Below are 17,347 nucleotides of genomic sequence, written 5' to 3' on the forward strand. Positions count from 1 at the left end.
TCTAGTATTTCTATACTTCCGGTGCTCCAGTAAATTTTTGCCTTTATTTGCTGCAACGTTTTTTTCTGCGGCGCTCTTACCACATCCTTGAAGGCCAGATATACAACTTTTTTTTTTTTTAACTGCCATTCTTAAAAAATAAAAAAAGTGTACTTGAGGGTCATATAATTCATCATATTTATCGGGCTCTCGAAGCCAACGACGAGTGTAAAAGAGCAAGAGATAGAGAGAGCGTGTGAAGGAGCAGAACCAGGAGGAGGTGAGCGTGGTGTAGAGAGCAAAAAGAAAAACGAGGTCTTACACTCGGTTTTCAGATTTCAATCACTACAATGCAGTTAGCGAAGTGTAACATAGTGCCTTGGGCCTGTTCCCAAGCGGAGCTGTTTGGCACTGGCTGTGTGGGATGTGTCATTACAAAGGTAATAATAGACCTGGGAATTTATAATGTGACGCTTTTTTACGTGCCTACGAAACACTGCCTGAAAGCCTGCTAGTGTTGGCAGGACCAAAAAAAAGGAAAACCGCGTGCAGTTGTAAACAACAGGAAGCCTATTATTGGCCGATATGTCATGCAGCTGAAACATATATTAAACCTCTTGCAAAGGACCTCTGGAATAGAACACACTTCAATTTCACCCGTATAGAAATAAGAAACTACCTGCGGACCGGGGGCGCATCACGAGTCCCACGTACCCTTACTATATCACTGCACGGAGTCGGGCAGGAGATCTTTTACAGGGCTCTCCGTGAGTAACAAACTACCCTGTGAAATGAAAGTGCAGCAGCAGCGTTATGAAACTGAGTGCTCAGATTAGACATAAATCACATTCCTTCATGTTGTGCCCTTTCAATCTTTCCTCAGATTAGCTGCCTGGTCAGCAAGCATGCTAACACGCTTTATTTTATTTTTCTGTGTGTCGAGGGAGAAATATGAGAACATGAAGCGTTGTGGCGTTTTTCATTGGCCCTATAAATTGTGTAAATTGGAAACATGTTTATTGTGTGAATATTATTCAGCGCGTCATCTGCTTGATTTACCGGAGTTCATGCATACACATGGCTGCATAAACAAACAACTTTCATTTGAATGAAAATCAGAAGGGATAAGGTAGGATTTAACTCTTCAGCTTCAAAGTTCCAGTTTGTAAGATTAAGTGTTGGTGAAAGGGTTCAATTGGCTGAAATTGAATAGAAAATGATGTTAGTGATGTTTTCACTAGTGTGTTTCATCTAAACTGTCAGAATTGTTGTTTTTCTATATATCGTAGAATGGGCCCTTTATATTTAAAAACGTTATATGTACATCCAGCAGCCCAGACTGGACAACTAGACACCTTTTGAGTTTCAGGTTATCTCTCCTGTTTGGAAGGGGAGGGTGCGGTGAGGGGTTGTCAGCTGGAACATGAACCTCACCACTAGATGTAGCTAAATCCTTCAAACTGAACATTTAAAGCTTAAGTTATTTTTGATTAGTGTCGTTCAAGAGACTAAGAGGCAAAACTTATTATTATTATTATTATTATTTATTCCACACAGGTTAAAAGACTGTTTCCACGTTCGTTGTGGCCTTGTCTGCTGTCTACACAACTCTTTGACAGGATCACTGTAATGGGAGGCTGAATTCTCCAAGTGGCTTAACTGGCTGAAGGAGGCATGACAGAGTACTGTTTTTTTTATTTATCCCTTTTGGGGTGTGTGTTAAAAATCACACATACGTGAGCTAGAACTGCGTTGGGTTCGCGCTCCACTTGAGCGGGGAAGAAAACCATCTGGGATTGTGTTTGTGTTAAGCAAAGTGCAACGGGTTTCCTCTCTCTCTTTCACACAGGCGCCTGGCATCATGTAGGGACTAATGTGGGATCTAAATCTGGGCCTTGTTAATAGAAAATGGCAGGTCAGACTGTTTGGCATGTGATTCTCACAAACCCCAGTGCAGGCGATGGTGCTAATAGATAATTGCCAGCTTAATAGGAGGTGACATGTTGTATGATGTTGCTCTCGTGACTCTGTTTTCAAATAGAGAATTTTATTGCAAATACAACCTCTGAGCCTTTTCTGTTTTACTCTGAAGCCCTGATTAATAATAATATATTTTATGTTGTGTTTCTACCCCTGTTTGTTTGTTGGCAAGATTACACAATCAATTAGAAAACAGATTTCCACAAAACTTGGTGGAGGGATGCGGGAAGAACCCTTTTCATTTTGTTGTAGATCCAGATCAGAGGGCAGATCGAGAACCTTTTTTCGCTGTCTTTAACGTTGCACAATTTTTCAACATTTTCACTATTCTCCTTGAGAATTATTCATGGATCTTGACGAAAAGAAGAACTGCTATCTATGTGTATTTGAAAATTGGTACAGCTTGGGCCTTGGCGGACATTGGTAAACTCTTCTCTGTGCCATTCTAGTTCATAGTTATTTCTTTACAATCGGCTGAAATTATACAGAGGTGCAATTTTATAAACATTAGTCTTAATACAAACACAGATTTTTAATAATATTTCAAAAAACTCGACCTGTTACTACAGCAACGACATTATGTCTTCATTAACACTGGACAGTTCTTGAACTTTTGTTCATGGATTGTAACAATTTGCGTGCAGCACTCTCTTGTCTCTCACTCTCTCTCACACACAGTCGCAAGACCTCTGACGAACACACACACACACACAAACACACACACATACCCTCATCATAACCGTTCACTGTGGACTCACACCCCCGCCCGTCGCCTCCCACTCATCCTGCTGATTGGAGTTGTCAGGAGTCAGAGGGTCACAGTGGAGGATGTCAATAGGCCTCATTCACAGACACAGAGAAGCGCACACACACTCACACACACACATTCACAGTACAGCAGTGAAGAAGCAGACAATATGACAGACAGACAGTAATACAGTCCTGTCTTAAGTGTGTATAAACACACCCCACAATCACCCCATCACATCAACAGCTTTGCATCAGCTCGCTCTCACCGCAGCCCCGCTCAGCAAACGCCAGCGAAGAGCATTCAATTTATATTCATTATTCACCAGTCAGCTGCCTTGATTTCCGTGATTGGATATACCCTCGACCACCTACTGGCTCCTCCCCCCACTTCCCTCAGTCCCATGGGAGGGCTCAATGTCTCCCCTCAGCTCCTAGTGGATAGCTGTAAGTGTGTGTGTGGTTTATGGATGGTAAATGCTGCTGCTTGTCGGGATATGAGTAGATGGCACACGTGATTGGATGGATTTGCTCAGGCTGTTGAAAAAAAGACAGCATTTGAGACGTTTGTGTACAATGTAGAGGTTAAAGTAGTTTTAGATTTTGCACATGGGAAATAAGTAAAACTGTATAATGTCTTTTATTGGTCCAAAAAGAAGCTGAGGACTACAGGTTTGAAAATTAAGCAAATTGTGGATGTGCATATTAGAAAGAAGTGAACTCTGTAGATTTCTGTAGTCCTGTATTCGGTCTGCGTAGTCCTCATCACACATTACAATTTTAAGATATAATATCAAATGAGGTAATAAAAATCAACATTCCTTCCAAAGTATTAATAAATCAATGTTTTAACTAAATTAAATACTTCCAGTTGACCCCATCCCTCCAACTCTGATTAAACATGATTTGTTGAAAGTAAATAAACACCAAACTCATCAGAATCCTCAAAACAGGGAAATTGAGCGCTCATTTAATCGTCTTTGTGGGGCGTGTGAATCTCCTTTTTATAATCTGCTTCTTACCTCTCGGGTCTGTTACAATTAGCTTCAGGTAACTGTTGAAACCACCAACTCGCAGCATCTCAGTAACAAGTCCCTCATCAGAAAGCATCAGGAGCAGCGGAGCCCAGCTGAGGAGTAAGAGAGACGTTTGTTTGATGAGACATTGGCTCGGCTATCTTTATCTCCAACCGTAAGCAGAGACAACCACACGCGGAAGCTCACAGGCAGTTTGCGCTCAAATTGTTTTGGGCACCTGTCATCCTCGATTATAATTAGCAAGTGGACGTCTAAATAATTGCCATCAGGCTGCGTCTGCTGTATCAGTGTTGGTAGCCAGAGCCCCTTCCCTCGCCTTTAGTTCCAGTATTATATAAAGGGGCCGGTGCGCCTTCGCAAAGCAGTGCCCTCAGCAAAGTCTTAAGCTGTGGCTTCAGTCCGCGACAGCATCTGGAGCGCAGGAAATAATTAACTGACACATGAGGGTTTTGGCGTTGGCTTCGCCCATTTGTTTTGTCCACACTTGTTTTCTCACGCCGACAAACATACACACACACGTGCGCACGTACAGGCGTACAGCTTTTGATCATAATTGTGACACCGCGAGGAGAGAAGGAGGTAACGTGCTCATCCCAGTGGGGATTAAGGACGGTTGTAAAAGTAAATGAGGCAGATGGGTCTGTCTAGAAATGTGGTGTGAAAAAAATAAAAGGCGCTCCTTTGAGGAATGAGGATGGAATAGTTAATTTGAAGCACTTGTGTAATTTGAAAACGACTGTACCGACACTTCTGCATTATGAATAACGTGAAGCTAAAGTACAGTAGGTATACAGCGCTACTTGATTGTACAAACCTGCAGTTTGGGATTTTCACTCAAAGGTACATGAATCAGTAAAGTATAGCCGAAAGTTATGCATCATTGATGTAGAAAGTAATAAGTAATGCAGAACAGAGCAGCATGTGCATCACACAAAAAAATATATATATGCAGTTTTGCATGGAATGTTTGGAGACTTGTCTTCTTGGTAACATGCAGGTGTAGAGCCATCATCCTCTCATTCTGTGTGTGTGTGTGTCAGAACCAAGCTTGCTGCTATAAAGAGCCACGCTCCAGGGCCAGTGAGATCTATCCCGGAGTGTATCTCCAGCCGTAGCGTGACTACTTGACTCACACTTGTCGTACTCCATTCTCCCCCTTTCCCCCCGATTAGACTGATGTAGGGTGGAGATGTATGTCAGGACCACACGCACAGGCATGCATATACTGTATGTAATATATATATTTATCTCTCTGACAAAGAGCTGCTGCCGTTAGGAAGACTGAAGGTCAACAGGCTCGTCTCCACCAACCCCCTCCTTCAGGGGCTGTGAAGCTGGTGGAGGTCAGTGCTGCTCAGCAGTGCCCTCACTCAACTGATGGTGGCGCTGCTGAGATTAGCCAGTCAGTGACATCCAATTTAGCCCAACAACAGCTGCTGCCTCACTACCCACTTTCCAGAAAAAACATCTCCCAGGCTCCTTATTGCCCCTCGGAACACACAAAAACACACACACCCATATCACCCTTCCCCCATACTTGGGGTTGTTCTACAGGCTACACCTCTGTCACACATGGGCTCGCTTTGTTGTTACCTCACTGCACAGTGGTGGGTATTTGTGTGTGTGTCAGCATGTCTGTATGTGTGAGAGCGCATGTTTGTCTTCCCCTCACGCCTTTTAGTTCTTTAATTTGTCTGACATGCCCTGAAAAGCCCCCATTTGGAGAAGCATTAGCATAGAGGCACTCAGAGTGCTGCGGTGTCAACAGAAGTCACTTCCTGTACGCAAACGGATATGTTTTTCTGTGGGGCTCTTGTTCTCGCAGTGTCCCCTGAAAGCGTTAAACGAACACTGTCACTTCCACTCACCACGGATTATAATCCTGGCACAAGTTTCGTCATCTCATGCAGCCTTAAAAATTGTAGGCCCTCTGGTCAGATGTGGTGCAAATCAAGACAGGCACAAGTGAAAAAACAAAAAAACAGCATGAAGGGAACTGCTTTGACTCTGTGTCTGTACTGGCATTATTGTGTTAGTGTAGCTCACGCAGCCTTTTTCCGTGTGGTCTAGTTTCTCTGGTGCGTGCTCAGCAAGCGCTCTCCATGGTGCTGACTTAGACGGGGCAAACTGGTGCTGTCCATGGTGCTATCATCACCGCTCCTATTTCAGTTGGTCCTTGCTGAGCTGCAGCCGGCTGCATTTGCCTGTGTCGGCTCCGTCCTTTGTGCTACCTCATCTGTTTTTCTCGCACAGCGCGTGCCATCCATAGTGCTAACGCTGCTGGTCCGGGCCACGATGCAGACTGAGCTGCCCAGTAACCACTTAGTGCGAGCAGAGCCAGTGTGTGCCACGGATTATAAACCGCTAACTGCCACTCCGGATCCATTCCCCCAAATCGTGCCTCATATCCTGCCAGTTAAATGTGTATCAGGAAGCAGATTTGTCATCACTCGAGATTAAGGGATCGAGCTTCGTGCAGTCGCTGTGGCATTTCCTGAGGTGCAGTGAGGATTTTCCCTGCTCAGTAATTTAGTGACTCAGTGTGGTTGCAAAAGGGGCGGTGTGTGTCACCGGCAGTCCAGCAGCGCAATGCAATTTTGGTTGACCACATTTTGCGCCATCTGCTGCCTGTCTGCTCTCAGCTGGATGGCACTGTGAACCCAACTGCTGTGCTTTTTATTCTCTGGAAGTGGTTGAGGTGCAGCCTTAAGTTGAACTTCTCTAAGTTTTGGCTGCCTCTACCCTGGAAATAAAAATTGCCTTTACACTGCAGTTCTTGGAGGTGGGGCTAGGACACTCCGACTCTCTCCTTCCTGCAGTGTCTGTGTCGACTGCTCATCATGGGGCTCTGAACTGGGAAACTCAGTCACACGACGAGAAACTCAATTTCTCGTAAAAGCCTCTCCACAGCTCTCACAATATGTGCCTGGAGATGCCCTGAATCACAGAGGAAGCTTTTATTTATTTTAGCAATTAATTTGCCACATTTCTATTGCAGTCTCTGATTCTGCTTTCAGACACGCACTGAACTTATTTGCACTTTGTCCGAAGGAGGTGCATGTGTGGACGCAAATATCAGAGTGAGAGCCTCTAGCTCATCTTCGGACTTTCTCTGCCTGGCCCCCTGGTGTAAAGTCAACATAAAGTCTGGAGAATCCGATGTGAGAACACAGCAGGGGATCCCCTGCTGCATTCACCATGAGCGAGTGGGGGGTTGATGATGCTTCTCACACGCGACAGACACAAATATGAAAAACACAAAAAGAAAAACATATCTTTGGCTGTGAAGGAAGCAGAGCCACAAAACACTATGTTAAGTTATCTGGCCCTGAATCAATCAACACCTGTGCATTGGTTTTCAGCTGAAGAAATGTTTTAAAAAACATATATAATGTATATGTCCACTCTCACTATCAATCTCATTTCTGATTTCTTATCTCACAGAAAAAAATATTTATTCCAGTAGCGGCAAAATGCCAGAAAGAGTATTAAGTCTTGCTCATAAATACCTCATGAAAGGTTGGGATGTATAAACCGGTAAACGTAGGTGGTACGCCCCCAAGGTCCTCCCACATCTCATGATGATCCTAATCAGTAGATGACAGAGAGAGAGTAAACGACATTTACTAAACAAACAAAGCACATCTGCTCTCCCTGAATATATATTGTATTTATTCATATCAATAGTTTATGTCAGTGGTTGTGGTACACCTCTGTTTCATATCACTGCAGGAAACACTAAGTGTGACCAAAACCAAAAGCTATTAGCTTAGCGCAGACTTTGCACAAGATGTGGTAAGGCCCTACCTTTGTGTAGAGCAGTGCTAGACCCTGTCAGCATTTGCCCACAACTGCATGATTCAAGCTCTAGCCTTCAGGTCATTTGTGTCATCCATGGGGCGAGCGTTGTTCCGGTTGTGCAGTCCCGGGTGTTATTTTTGTCATGCGACTTGTTTAGATGTTATAGACACTGTAAGTAGTATTTATAAACAAATTAGCTCTGTGCATAAGGGCACAGTGGAGCTGGGTTCACTTTGATCTGCTTGAGAGAGGTTTCAACTAAGGATGCGGGGGCAGCTCTAAAAATAGTAAACTTGCATGGACTTGATAGTCATGTAACCCCAGACAGGAAGCATTTTAAGCTGCAGACTTTTATTGTATTTATGCGCACATACACTTTTCTTAAACAGGAATAATTAATCTATGATAAAATAACTCTGGTATAATGCTTCATCTCAACATCCTGCTGCTAAAGTTAGATCAGCTGCTCATTTAACGAGCATCTTGTTTTAGCAAATGCTGGTGTGATGGCTCTCTACATAAATTTCACTCCTACACCTCTGACTCCCACATACAAATACTTCAGCGTGTCCCTCAGTTCACATTGGGATGACCAGGGAGCTTTTCAAAGCCAATGCATCTCAGCACTCAACAAATGAATTGGCTTGTGAGGCAGCGGGGCCTTGGCGTTTAAGAGAGCACGGGGATCGGTGCTCTGGCAGGTTGCAAACCTTGGCAAGGGCCGATGTTAATTAAAGGCTCTGTTCAGCACTTTCCAAATTAGATGTGAAATGTTAAGCAGGAGGGGTTTGCCATTAACGTGGTGCTTGGCGAGACCCCCTGACCCCGGCTGAGGGTAACGCATCCTTGAGACATAATTGTGCTCACCTTGAGTGCTGGTCTGACGGAGCCAGCAAAGGCAGAGTCAAGAGAGCGTGAAAAAGTGCACAGAGCTTCCTTTCGCTATAGAATGAGCTACTAGTGCATTTTCCCTTCTTCTTCCATTACGCTGTTGAGAGGTTGAAACGATTTGCTTCTCACCCTCTCTCAACCTTGTTTGTGTGTTTTGATAGCCACAGGAGGGATGTATTGGATTGCAACCATTGGAGGGATACACCAAATCAGCCCATTTTCACTTCATCAAATGTTGGAAGTCTGATGTGAGCAGCTGCCAGCTTTCTGTCTCTTACGCTGTCTGAAATAGATTTTTTTCTTTCCCAGCTCCTGAAGCTAACAGCGTTTGGCAACGCACCAAGATGATCCCAGATAAAGATATTTTATGAGATGGTGCAGACGAGTACTCTCCAGTGTGCAGCCCCAGTTATGTCGAGAGCTCACTTTTGTCTGTGCGTACTTGTCCATCATACATTTACTCTATTTCTTTTATTTCCTTGTATTCATGTCACATGACTGCCTGAGTACACATTCAAACGCTAGTTGTTTATTTTTTTAACACGACTCCCACTGAAAATCGACATGCTCGATTCTAACATCTACAGCAAAAACGATCCACTTGTCAAAACTCTTGCGTCGGTATTCATGCGGTGAATGAATAACCCGTCATTACTAGACCTGGACTGCTCCTGCAGCTGCACGGCTACCTACTGAGCGCCCTTCCTTGGCACACAGAGATCATCGGTAGCCAAACCGTCAAAAGGGAGCACGTTGATTTGTACATGAGAGTCGCATGCTTCCTGCTATTACAGCTTGTTGCAAAATGACAGAGTTACCCCGGAAGGGGACCAAGTCATGAGCAGAGGAGACGCAGAAGTAGGTCAGCTCCTAGGCATTTGTTACATCATCCATATTCATAAACAGCACCCAGTTGTTGCAGAGTGAACTCACACCACCACACAGACTGTTTATTCTGCTCATTGGGCCCCCCTTCTCCGTTTAAATGTTAAATCGTGATTAAGCATCGTCATGGTAATATGAGCAGTTGACTCTGAGTGCCACATTTACATGCATTTTACTCTGTTGCATGAACGGAATACAATTATCACATTAACACCTCGCCATCTCAGTTAGGCATGTATTTATTTGCATTTAAAACATTGAAAATACCACATTTAGTTGAAAGTTCGTTTAGTTCTTGATGCAAGGAAATATGAGATATTTTGAGAATTATGCTTATTTTCTTTCTTGTTTAGAAATAAACAAGTAGACTTCTGTATATAACATAAAGACGTGGAACAAAGGTCAGTGGGACAATGTGCAAGGTGAACTTAGTCGAGACCAGTGACATTAGAGAGTCAACAACCCAAACATTTACTGGTAGATCTAGTTTCAAATCACTTTAGATGTTACATTTATTTATTTCCTGGCAATTTATTAATTGGATAAGTGTTTTATTACTAATTCTAGCCCTCATGGATGATGATCAATAACATTTACCTGTGTCGTTCCTAATTTTCAGTTTCAATGTCCTCGCCCGACTGCCGCACTTGTCCTTCAACCACGGTGGATAAAAAAGAGAGTTGCAGGAGAGTGTGGGAGAATGAATACAAACTGAGTCAGTCACACAGCTATGAATTGCACTGATAGTTCAAAACATGATGCTATTTCTGCCAGCTACTGTTATTCACTCACCTCTAATACAATCAGACACTCCAACACAGCGATTATGCAGGGGGCGAGATTGACCTCTTCTCAACTCCCAGCAGCCTGTGCTGCAGACTCAGAGTCATTTGTGAGATCTGGATGGATCAAAAGAGAAACGGAAGGAGAAAGACATGTAGCCCTGTATTCCCGTTAAATTTTCCTGGTATAAAATGTCCTATTTAAGATTTAAATGCAAACACTCCCCCCTCATTGGCTCATGTTACATCTGTTTTATAACCTTTTATCAGTCTATTTTTGTTAATGGCTTCTTTTAAGGAAAAACAGCGTAATTTGCACCTCTGGGCGTTCGAGTTTGATGACAGCAGGTGGCTGTTAATGCTATCACCAACCCTGTTGACACTATCTGACAGTCCCCTTGTTCGTTGTTATAGGCTGCCATAAACATTTCATTACAGGAATCCTCAACCTATATTTTAGCCCTCCCCACTCCTCCCTCTGCAGTCGGAGCAAGTTCGTCATGTTGAGGAGAGAGAAACTGAGGGAAACGGAGGAAAAGGAGCCGGAGAGAGTGAGGTGAGGGTGACAGCAAGACTCGGAGGAACTCAGGCTGAAAAATGTTGAAGGCGAGGAGAATGTTAAAGTCAAAATAAAAAGGGAGAAGCGGTGTGATGTGTGGCGTGAATAAAAGAAGTTATGAAGGAGAGTGAATAGGAAGCATCATGGAAGCTCGAGCTCTCTGCCAGTCTTTATTTTAAAGAGCAGCCTTATGCAGGCAACCAAGGAAACTCCTACATGTGCCTGGTAGTTGACATAATCATGCTGAAGGTGTCTGCGCCTTGTCTGAGGTTCAAGGGTGGCCTCACTGCATTTCTGCCTTTGTTTTGTTGAGCATTGGCCGTGGCGCGTTGCATCAAAAAGCCAGGCTTCTTTTCTTAGAGCTGCAGAGAAATTACCTTTCCTATTGATCCACTCGCACGCAAACACAGCATCTCTGGTCTCCGACTCAATGCATCTATGCACAGGAGACTTCGGGCAGAAGATGACATACAGTATACATTGTATTCCTCCTCTTCTATTTTTGTACACGGCCTCTGTGATTTAACAACCCTCTTGGTAGCGCCTACTGCTAAAAGCGAAGTACAGTACACTTCCTGAGGAGGAATATGTCTTCCGCTGGTCAATTTTTCGCTCAATGTGAAATTATTTGTCCTACATTTCAATGGGAATACCCCAAAAATGTAGATAATAGCCATTTTTTCCTCTATGCATGACATTACAGAATTAAGATGTGCTTGGTAGCATTTAGAAAACAGGCTCACGCAGTCAATTTATGCTCGTTCTTATCGTGAAGCCATGACATCCATTGACCGTACGACCAATTATCGAATCCCTGCGTTCATTAGACCATAAGCACAAGGTCTTTTTTGTACACTTTACATCAGCCTCAGGTTATGTCGGCCTGACTGGTGCAGAGAGCATTCGGGAGGCTTTACTCGCCCTGTGTTCCCTGCTCTGGGTACTTCTGCACGCCTGGCTGCTCTCCCCGAGTCTATCTCCTCCCTCCTCAGCTCCCCACTCGCCAACACCACTCTCTCCATATATACGACTGGGCTGCTGCAAGGGGTCAAATGTCACCCACTTGGGATTCTGAGTCTCCTTTTGTCATTGCTGAGCCTGATGATTGCTCTGTGTGTGTGTGTGTGGGTCGGTGAGAGAGAGAGAAATAGGGCAAGAGAAGGAACCTGATTGTATGCAAGAGCTGTGCAGAACATTTTTGTGTGCACGACTGTGATTTTCTGAAAGAGTTTGAGGGGATCAGAGGTGAGTTGGGGACAGATCTTCCCTTCTTGGCACTATAAGAATAGCCATTACAGCATGGAAAATCACAGCTTGCCTCTTGGACACACTACATCTGTACTGGGTTCGGCAAGAAATAGGTGCTGGGGGAATTGTGCATGTGTGTGTGTGGGGAGGGTATCTTTATGGGCAACCAGCTGAGACCACATGCAAGGAACAGGCTAATTGGTATTCAGGCCAGGGCTGTGACAGCTTCCCACACAGTCCTCACCGCATACACATTCCTTTTCTGTTGCCACGGCGGCGGGCCCCGGCGAGAATTTCCTCGACGACAGAGACGAACCTGTTTCGCTTCCAGAGAACCCAGCGAATCCCCAGGTCCATCAGAGTCTCTTCAGCCTCGCCTCACTTTCTGTTCGCTGCCATCTTTTCCATCTTCAGGTTTTCTGACCCCTTTGTTCGCGTTTAATTCTGCAGCGAGAGACAGTGTTCACTTACAAAATCGCACTTTTATTGTGACATTTGAGAAATAGCAGATTATGTCGCTCTAAATGGGAATGGGCATCTACTCTGCATATTTGCATCTGTGTGTTTTATGATGTTCTATGTAAGGGCTATTTCAAACCATTTTGATGTGACATATTTCCTCACAGGATTGCATCATCATGCATTTAGATCAATTTGTGGCTTCTGATCAGTGTGCAGTCATCTTCTACTTCATTATGAATTCACTTTAGGGTAAATGCAGTGCAATGTGAAACGGGATCATATCACAAAAACTAAAGCTAGTAATGCCTTTTCCGGTTTTACAAAAATATATATATATATCTTTTCTATGTCATTTGATTATTTTTTATGATTGATTATTTTTCTAATGACCAAAATCACCCCTAAAAAATCCAATTCGGTTTACATTCATAGATCCATGTCTCATTCAGACTGCAAATCCTTAACCAGCAGAGTAGCATCTCAAGATTTAGTTTACAAAGACATATAACAGGAAAAAATGTCAAATCCTTTGTTTGGAAAAGTTTTGTTTAGGTCTAGTTTTGCTTCTATGGTTACAAAAGGCTTAAAGCTACTCAAATCAATCTTTCTTTTTAAATCAACAAGGATAAAATGACAAGAGTGGAATATTTCCCCCTCAGAGGTTGTTCAGAACCAAAGTAGAGCTAGAAGGAGAGTGAATATTAGGATGACATTCATCAAGTGGCTCAAAGCAGAACGTTGCTTGAGCAAAATGAAAGCTAATATTACTTTTTATCTGCTGTAAGCAAACACTCTACAAGGTAATGGTACGCCAATATTATATTTACGGCTACTCCAGCTGCCAAAGAAACATAATTACTGATGATGCGGCTGCAAACAACCCTAATCAAACATGGGAATTATTTTTAGATCATGTTCTTCAATATTATTATTATTTGAAGGTAACATTGTTTACAGTTTCTGTCAGAGCCTCAATGCAGTTTATGTGATGTTTGATTACTCAAGTACAATAACTTGTGTTTTTATGTAAAACACTAAATTACATTATTGTGAAGGAACTGTTTTGTTGACAGTATGTGTTGGTATAGTTCATATTTATAGTAAGCAGTGAAATAATTGTTTTGCTTCCTTCTGCTTTAAATATTTTCCTAAATAGGTTTAATTTTCGAGAATTTCGTAAAAAAAACGAAAACTCTTTAATTTGTATTGTTGCAGTACATTACTGTGATTGTGATAACTGAGGTGCTTTCATTGCTCGAAAATAAAAGGCCCTCGGGGGTTGTGGCAGTTTTTCGACCTCTCTAATACTTTCTCTAACTCGCTACCTCTTCTTCTTCTTTGATATATTTATCTACCAGATGTTTTTTAATGTGAAGTTAACACTCAAGCTTTGTCGAATGGTCCTGTGGATTTTTCAATGTAGATTATGAAGAAGGGTGCCTCCTGCTGAGGCTTCATTCATTGGAAACCCACAGTTTCTTTATAGTCACCTGTCACAGATACATGAAAGATGTCTGACTCTCTCTTGCTTTCCATTTGAGTCTGACAGCTTGTGACACTATGAACACACATACATGGAGCTGTGGTCACCCTCTGACTTCTTTTCTCTCAGCCTCTGTTAACACAGTGGTCAGTGTGAAGTCTAATAAGCCTGCGGCCCTTTTGATTGTTACCGCACCTGGAAATAGCACTTTTTCTGTTTCTGTGCATATTATGTGCTCCTCTCCCAGCTGTAGATCTAACTGCCTATATTTAGAGCCCACTGTTTGGCAACACGCAGCTGCCGAGAGGCAACGACTCCGCATTGTTAATTTTTCTGACCTTTTGTTTTGTCTAGCTGCAAAGTGGGAGGCTACCAATCTGAAGCAGGTAGAAGAAGCCTATGATACAGTCAACATGGAAATAAGGTATGTGAGAGATTACAGAGAAATAGCAGCAGAGGTTATAGCTTTCATTGTCATGTGTCTGCAGCTAAATCCTCACTTTCTGCGGAGGGCGTTTGCTTTGTACATTGCTATTGTGAGCAGGATGGCATGGTATGTAACCGGGCCTTAAAATAGACTCTATCCGTCTGTGCTAATGTAGAGAGGAAAGCTGCACAGTAATGAATTTGCACTGTGTGATACACAAGGCTAATTTTAACAGAGAAAAACAAATGCAATTGAGTGCCTACTGTGCTCTGGTGGGTAGGCCCCCTAATTCATAGTCTGCCTGCAAACCATTAAAGCTTCTCGGGCAAATTTAAAGACAGTTTTGGCAAAAAAATAACACTTATTATTTTACCTTCATCGCAAAAAAATGTGACCGGGTTTGGGTGAGAATTCCTGTGACATGCCTTAGCTCCCTCACGGATGTTTCCACAGAGGTGATAAGTAGCTACAGTGGCCCTTAGGCCTGCAAACTGTTCATTACAGTAGGGAGTAAGGAGAGCCGACCACAGAGATGGCAGTTACCGAAAGGTCAAGAATTTCCCCCCTGAACAAATGCCAGCATGGGGGGGAGGAGGAGAAAAAGATCTGGCATGACTTCAGATGCTCTATTTCTTCGTTGTCCACCTTGCTCAGATCGCTCCTGGTCAAATTACTCACTATCATTTATGCGTGTTGGAGCACTAGATATGTTTTTGTCTTCCCTCATGCTCTCCTCAGGCCAAGTCCTTTATCAGTGTGTAGATATAAGTGGGTTAGCATTTCTGTTTAAATACCTTGAGGATCTTATTCCTTCCGTTTTCCAGAAAAACTGACTCTCTGCACGAGTGTTACGACCCCTGCCCCGCTGAGGGTCACATGCACACAGTTATGCAACTTGCATTTCTTTTCTGACCCCAAATCCTCCCCTTGCGCTGCCCTACCTTATCAACCTCAAGCGAAACAATCACCCTCCCTAAACATTTGTTAACCCCATTAGCAGTTCGACGTTATGAATATGGAAATTAGGGCCTGCGCGCCGTTAAGAGATGGGGCTCGGTATCCTTATTTGCGATTAGCGAAGAAAAGCAGCCCTCGCCATCTCAGATAATTGGAGACGCTGAATAGCGATGAGCTTTAAAGGGCCACCTCATCAACACACTATCCAAGAAGTCAGTCGCTGAAAGTATTAAGGAAAATGAAGCTCCATCATCAGCACAGTTAGGAGTCATCCCGGGGTTATTAAAGCCGCTTGTCTGAGATTTACACTCACTGGCCCACATCCAGTTCATTTAAAAACAATTGTCTTTTTCACGTGAAAAAGAGCATTTGTGTTGTTGTGCTGCAGATTTTTTACCAAAAACCATTACATATGTTCAATTTAGGCTAATTTGTAAACGTTTGCATTATGGTAAATAATATAATTAGCTCAAAACTATTCTGTATACCACTGTCATGTGTTCTGCTGCAGCTGTTTATATCAAAATCAGAAAAAAACCTTCTTCCATAATTCAAAAAACTGTGATCTAATACATTTATTTTTGTTTCCACAGTGATCTCCGGAAGAAGCTGGCCATAGACTATGGAACAGATTGGGAGTTTCTGTTTTTGAACAGCCAGTGTTACAAGCTGAGAGTATATGAGTAAGTACTTACATCATTACCATTGTATATAGACGTATTTGCTGATTTATTTATTTGGAAAATACTTCTAACATTGCGTTTAAAAACACACTGTCGTGGTAATAATAAAAACCACTCACTGACAGAAAGATTCCTTTTCATGGTTTTGACGATTAATCATTGCAGCTATTGTATAGTTCTATGTACTAATGGAATTATGGAAATCGTGGGAAACAATTACTTGCACAATACCCTTGCTCATCAGGTGGCCCTAAAACTCACTGGATAGAAGAGGTAAAACCGTTTTAAAGATCAGAAACTCTTTTCTGTTAACTAGAGGCTGGAATCCATCTTATTTTGCGCATCTGTACTCAAACAAATTCTATCTGCAGCGACTGTGAACCATCTCAGTTAAGATCCGCCATTTAAAGTTGATAATTTGTGAGCTCCAAGTCGCCCTGGAGAAGCCAAGCAGCTAAATCAACTAAATTTAATCAACAGAATGAGCTTCTTTTACTCTCTCCCGTTGCATCCCTATGGCCCCTGCTGGGGAAGAATCTGTTCTCCTCAGGATTGCTTGCCAGCTGGAGCTTTAGAAGCCTGTGGGTGGTTGCAGTTTTGAAAGAAATTATCTGAGATCTGCTGTGAGATCTGCACTGCAAATACATTTTTCAGACATCGCTGTAATCAGTGGTTTTCCCATGCCCTTATTCACCAGCGTGATTTGTTTGCTTACTTTGCCATTTTGAAATCTGAAAAGGAGAGTTGCAGTGCTTGTACTTAAACCGGATTTTTTTTTTATCTGGACAGTATTAGATAAGAACACTGCACATTGGTTGCAAGACGCTTTAATGTGGTGATGTAGGCCTTTTATGATACTGGTACTGTTGCAGAGACAAGTCTTTTCGATTGTCACATTAAAAGAGAAACAATGTTGGAAAATGATGACACTAAAGCACAAAGCTTGATGTAGCCTTCAAATGTACATCTTTACCCCTATTTACAAAAATCACCCAGAGATCAACTCAAGTAACTTCAGCTTCATTAGTATTTCAGCCATAAATGGCTGTAGCAGAGGCTGAAATGTGAAACTAATATAGGTTTAATCTCGTTCTTATTCGCTGTATCAAGTTGGTTTATTTCTATCAATCTCACACTCTCAGCCTTTTGCACAGAAACCCATACTGCGCTCTGCTACCTTTCTTCCCCTGGCCTATTGGCATCATACACTCCTTGTTATTTTTCATCCTTCAAATCACTGAAGAGTACAATATCCAATAGTGTCAACTCAGTTGAAGGTCCTTTGACCTACCAGCACCCTCTCAGCTATGTACCAGTCCCCCTCCCTTCCCCCTTTATTCGTGCTGTTCGCCTTGAACCATGATCCTGAAAAGACTTGACATTGACAGACACATAAACCAGTGGCTTTCTATAGCACTCCCTCCCA

General features: G+C 42.8%; 1 protein-coding gene across 2 annotated transcripts in view; it reads left to right on the top strand.

Moving 5' to 3' along the window:
- Positions 1 to 17,347, top strand: part of LOC132995801 (glucosidase 2 subunit beta-like) — a 110,614-nt gene that overhangs the window by 61,530 nt on the left and 31,737 nt on the right. For both annotated transcript variants that reach the window (XM_061065999.1, XM_061066000.1), the window contains exons 11-12: positions 14,209 to 14,278; positions 15,832 to 15,921. In XM_061065999.1, coding sequence (XP_060921982.1) covers positions 14,209 to 14,278; positions 15,832 to 15,921 — 160 coding nt within the window. The remainder of the gene's footprint in view (positions 1 to 14,208; positions 14,279 to 15,831; positions 15,922 to 17,347) is intronic.

Source organism: Limanda limanda, chromosome 22, assembly GCF_963576545.1.
Source record: "Limanda limanda chromosome 22, fLimLim1.1, whole genome shotgun sequence".
Taxonomy (NCBI): domain Eukaryota; kingdom Metazoa; phylum Chordata; class Actinopteri; order Pleuronectiformes; family Pleuronectidae; genus Limanda; species Limanda limanda.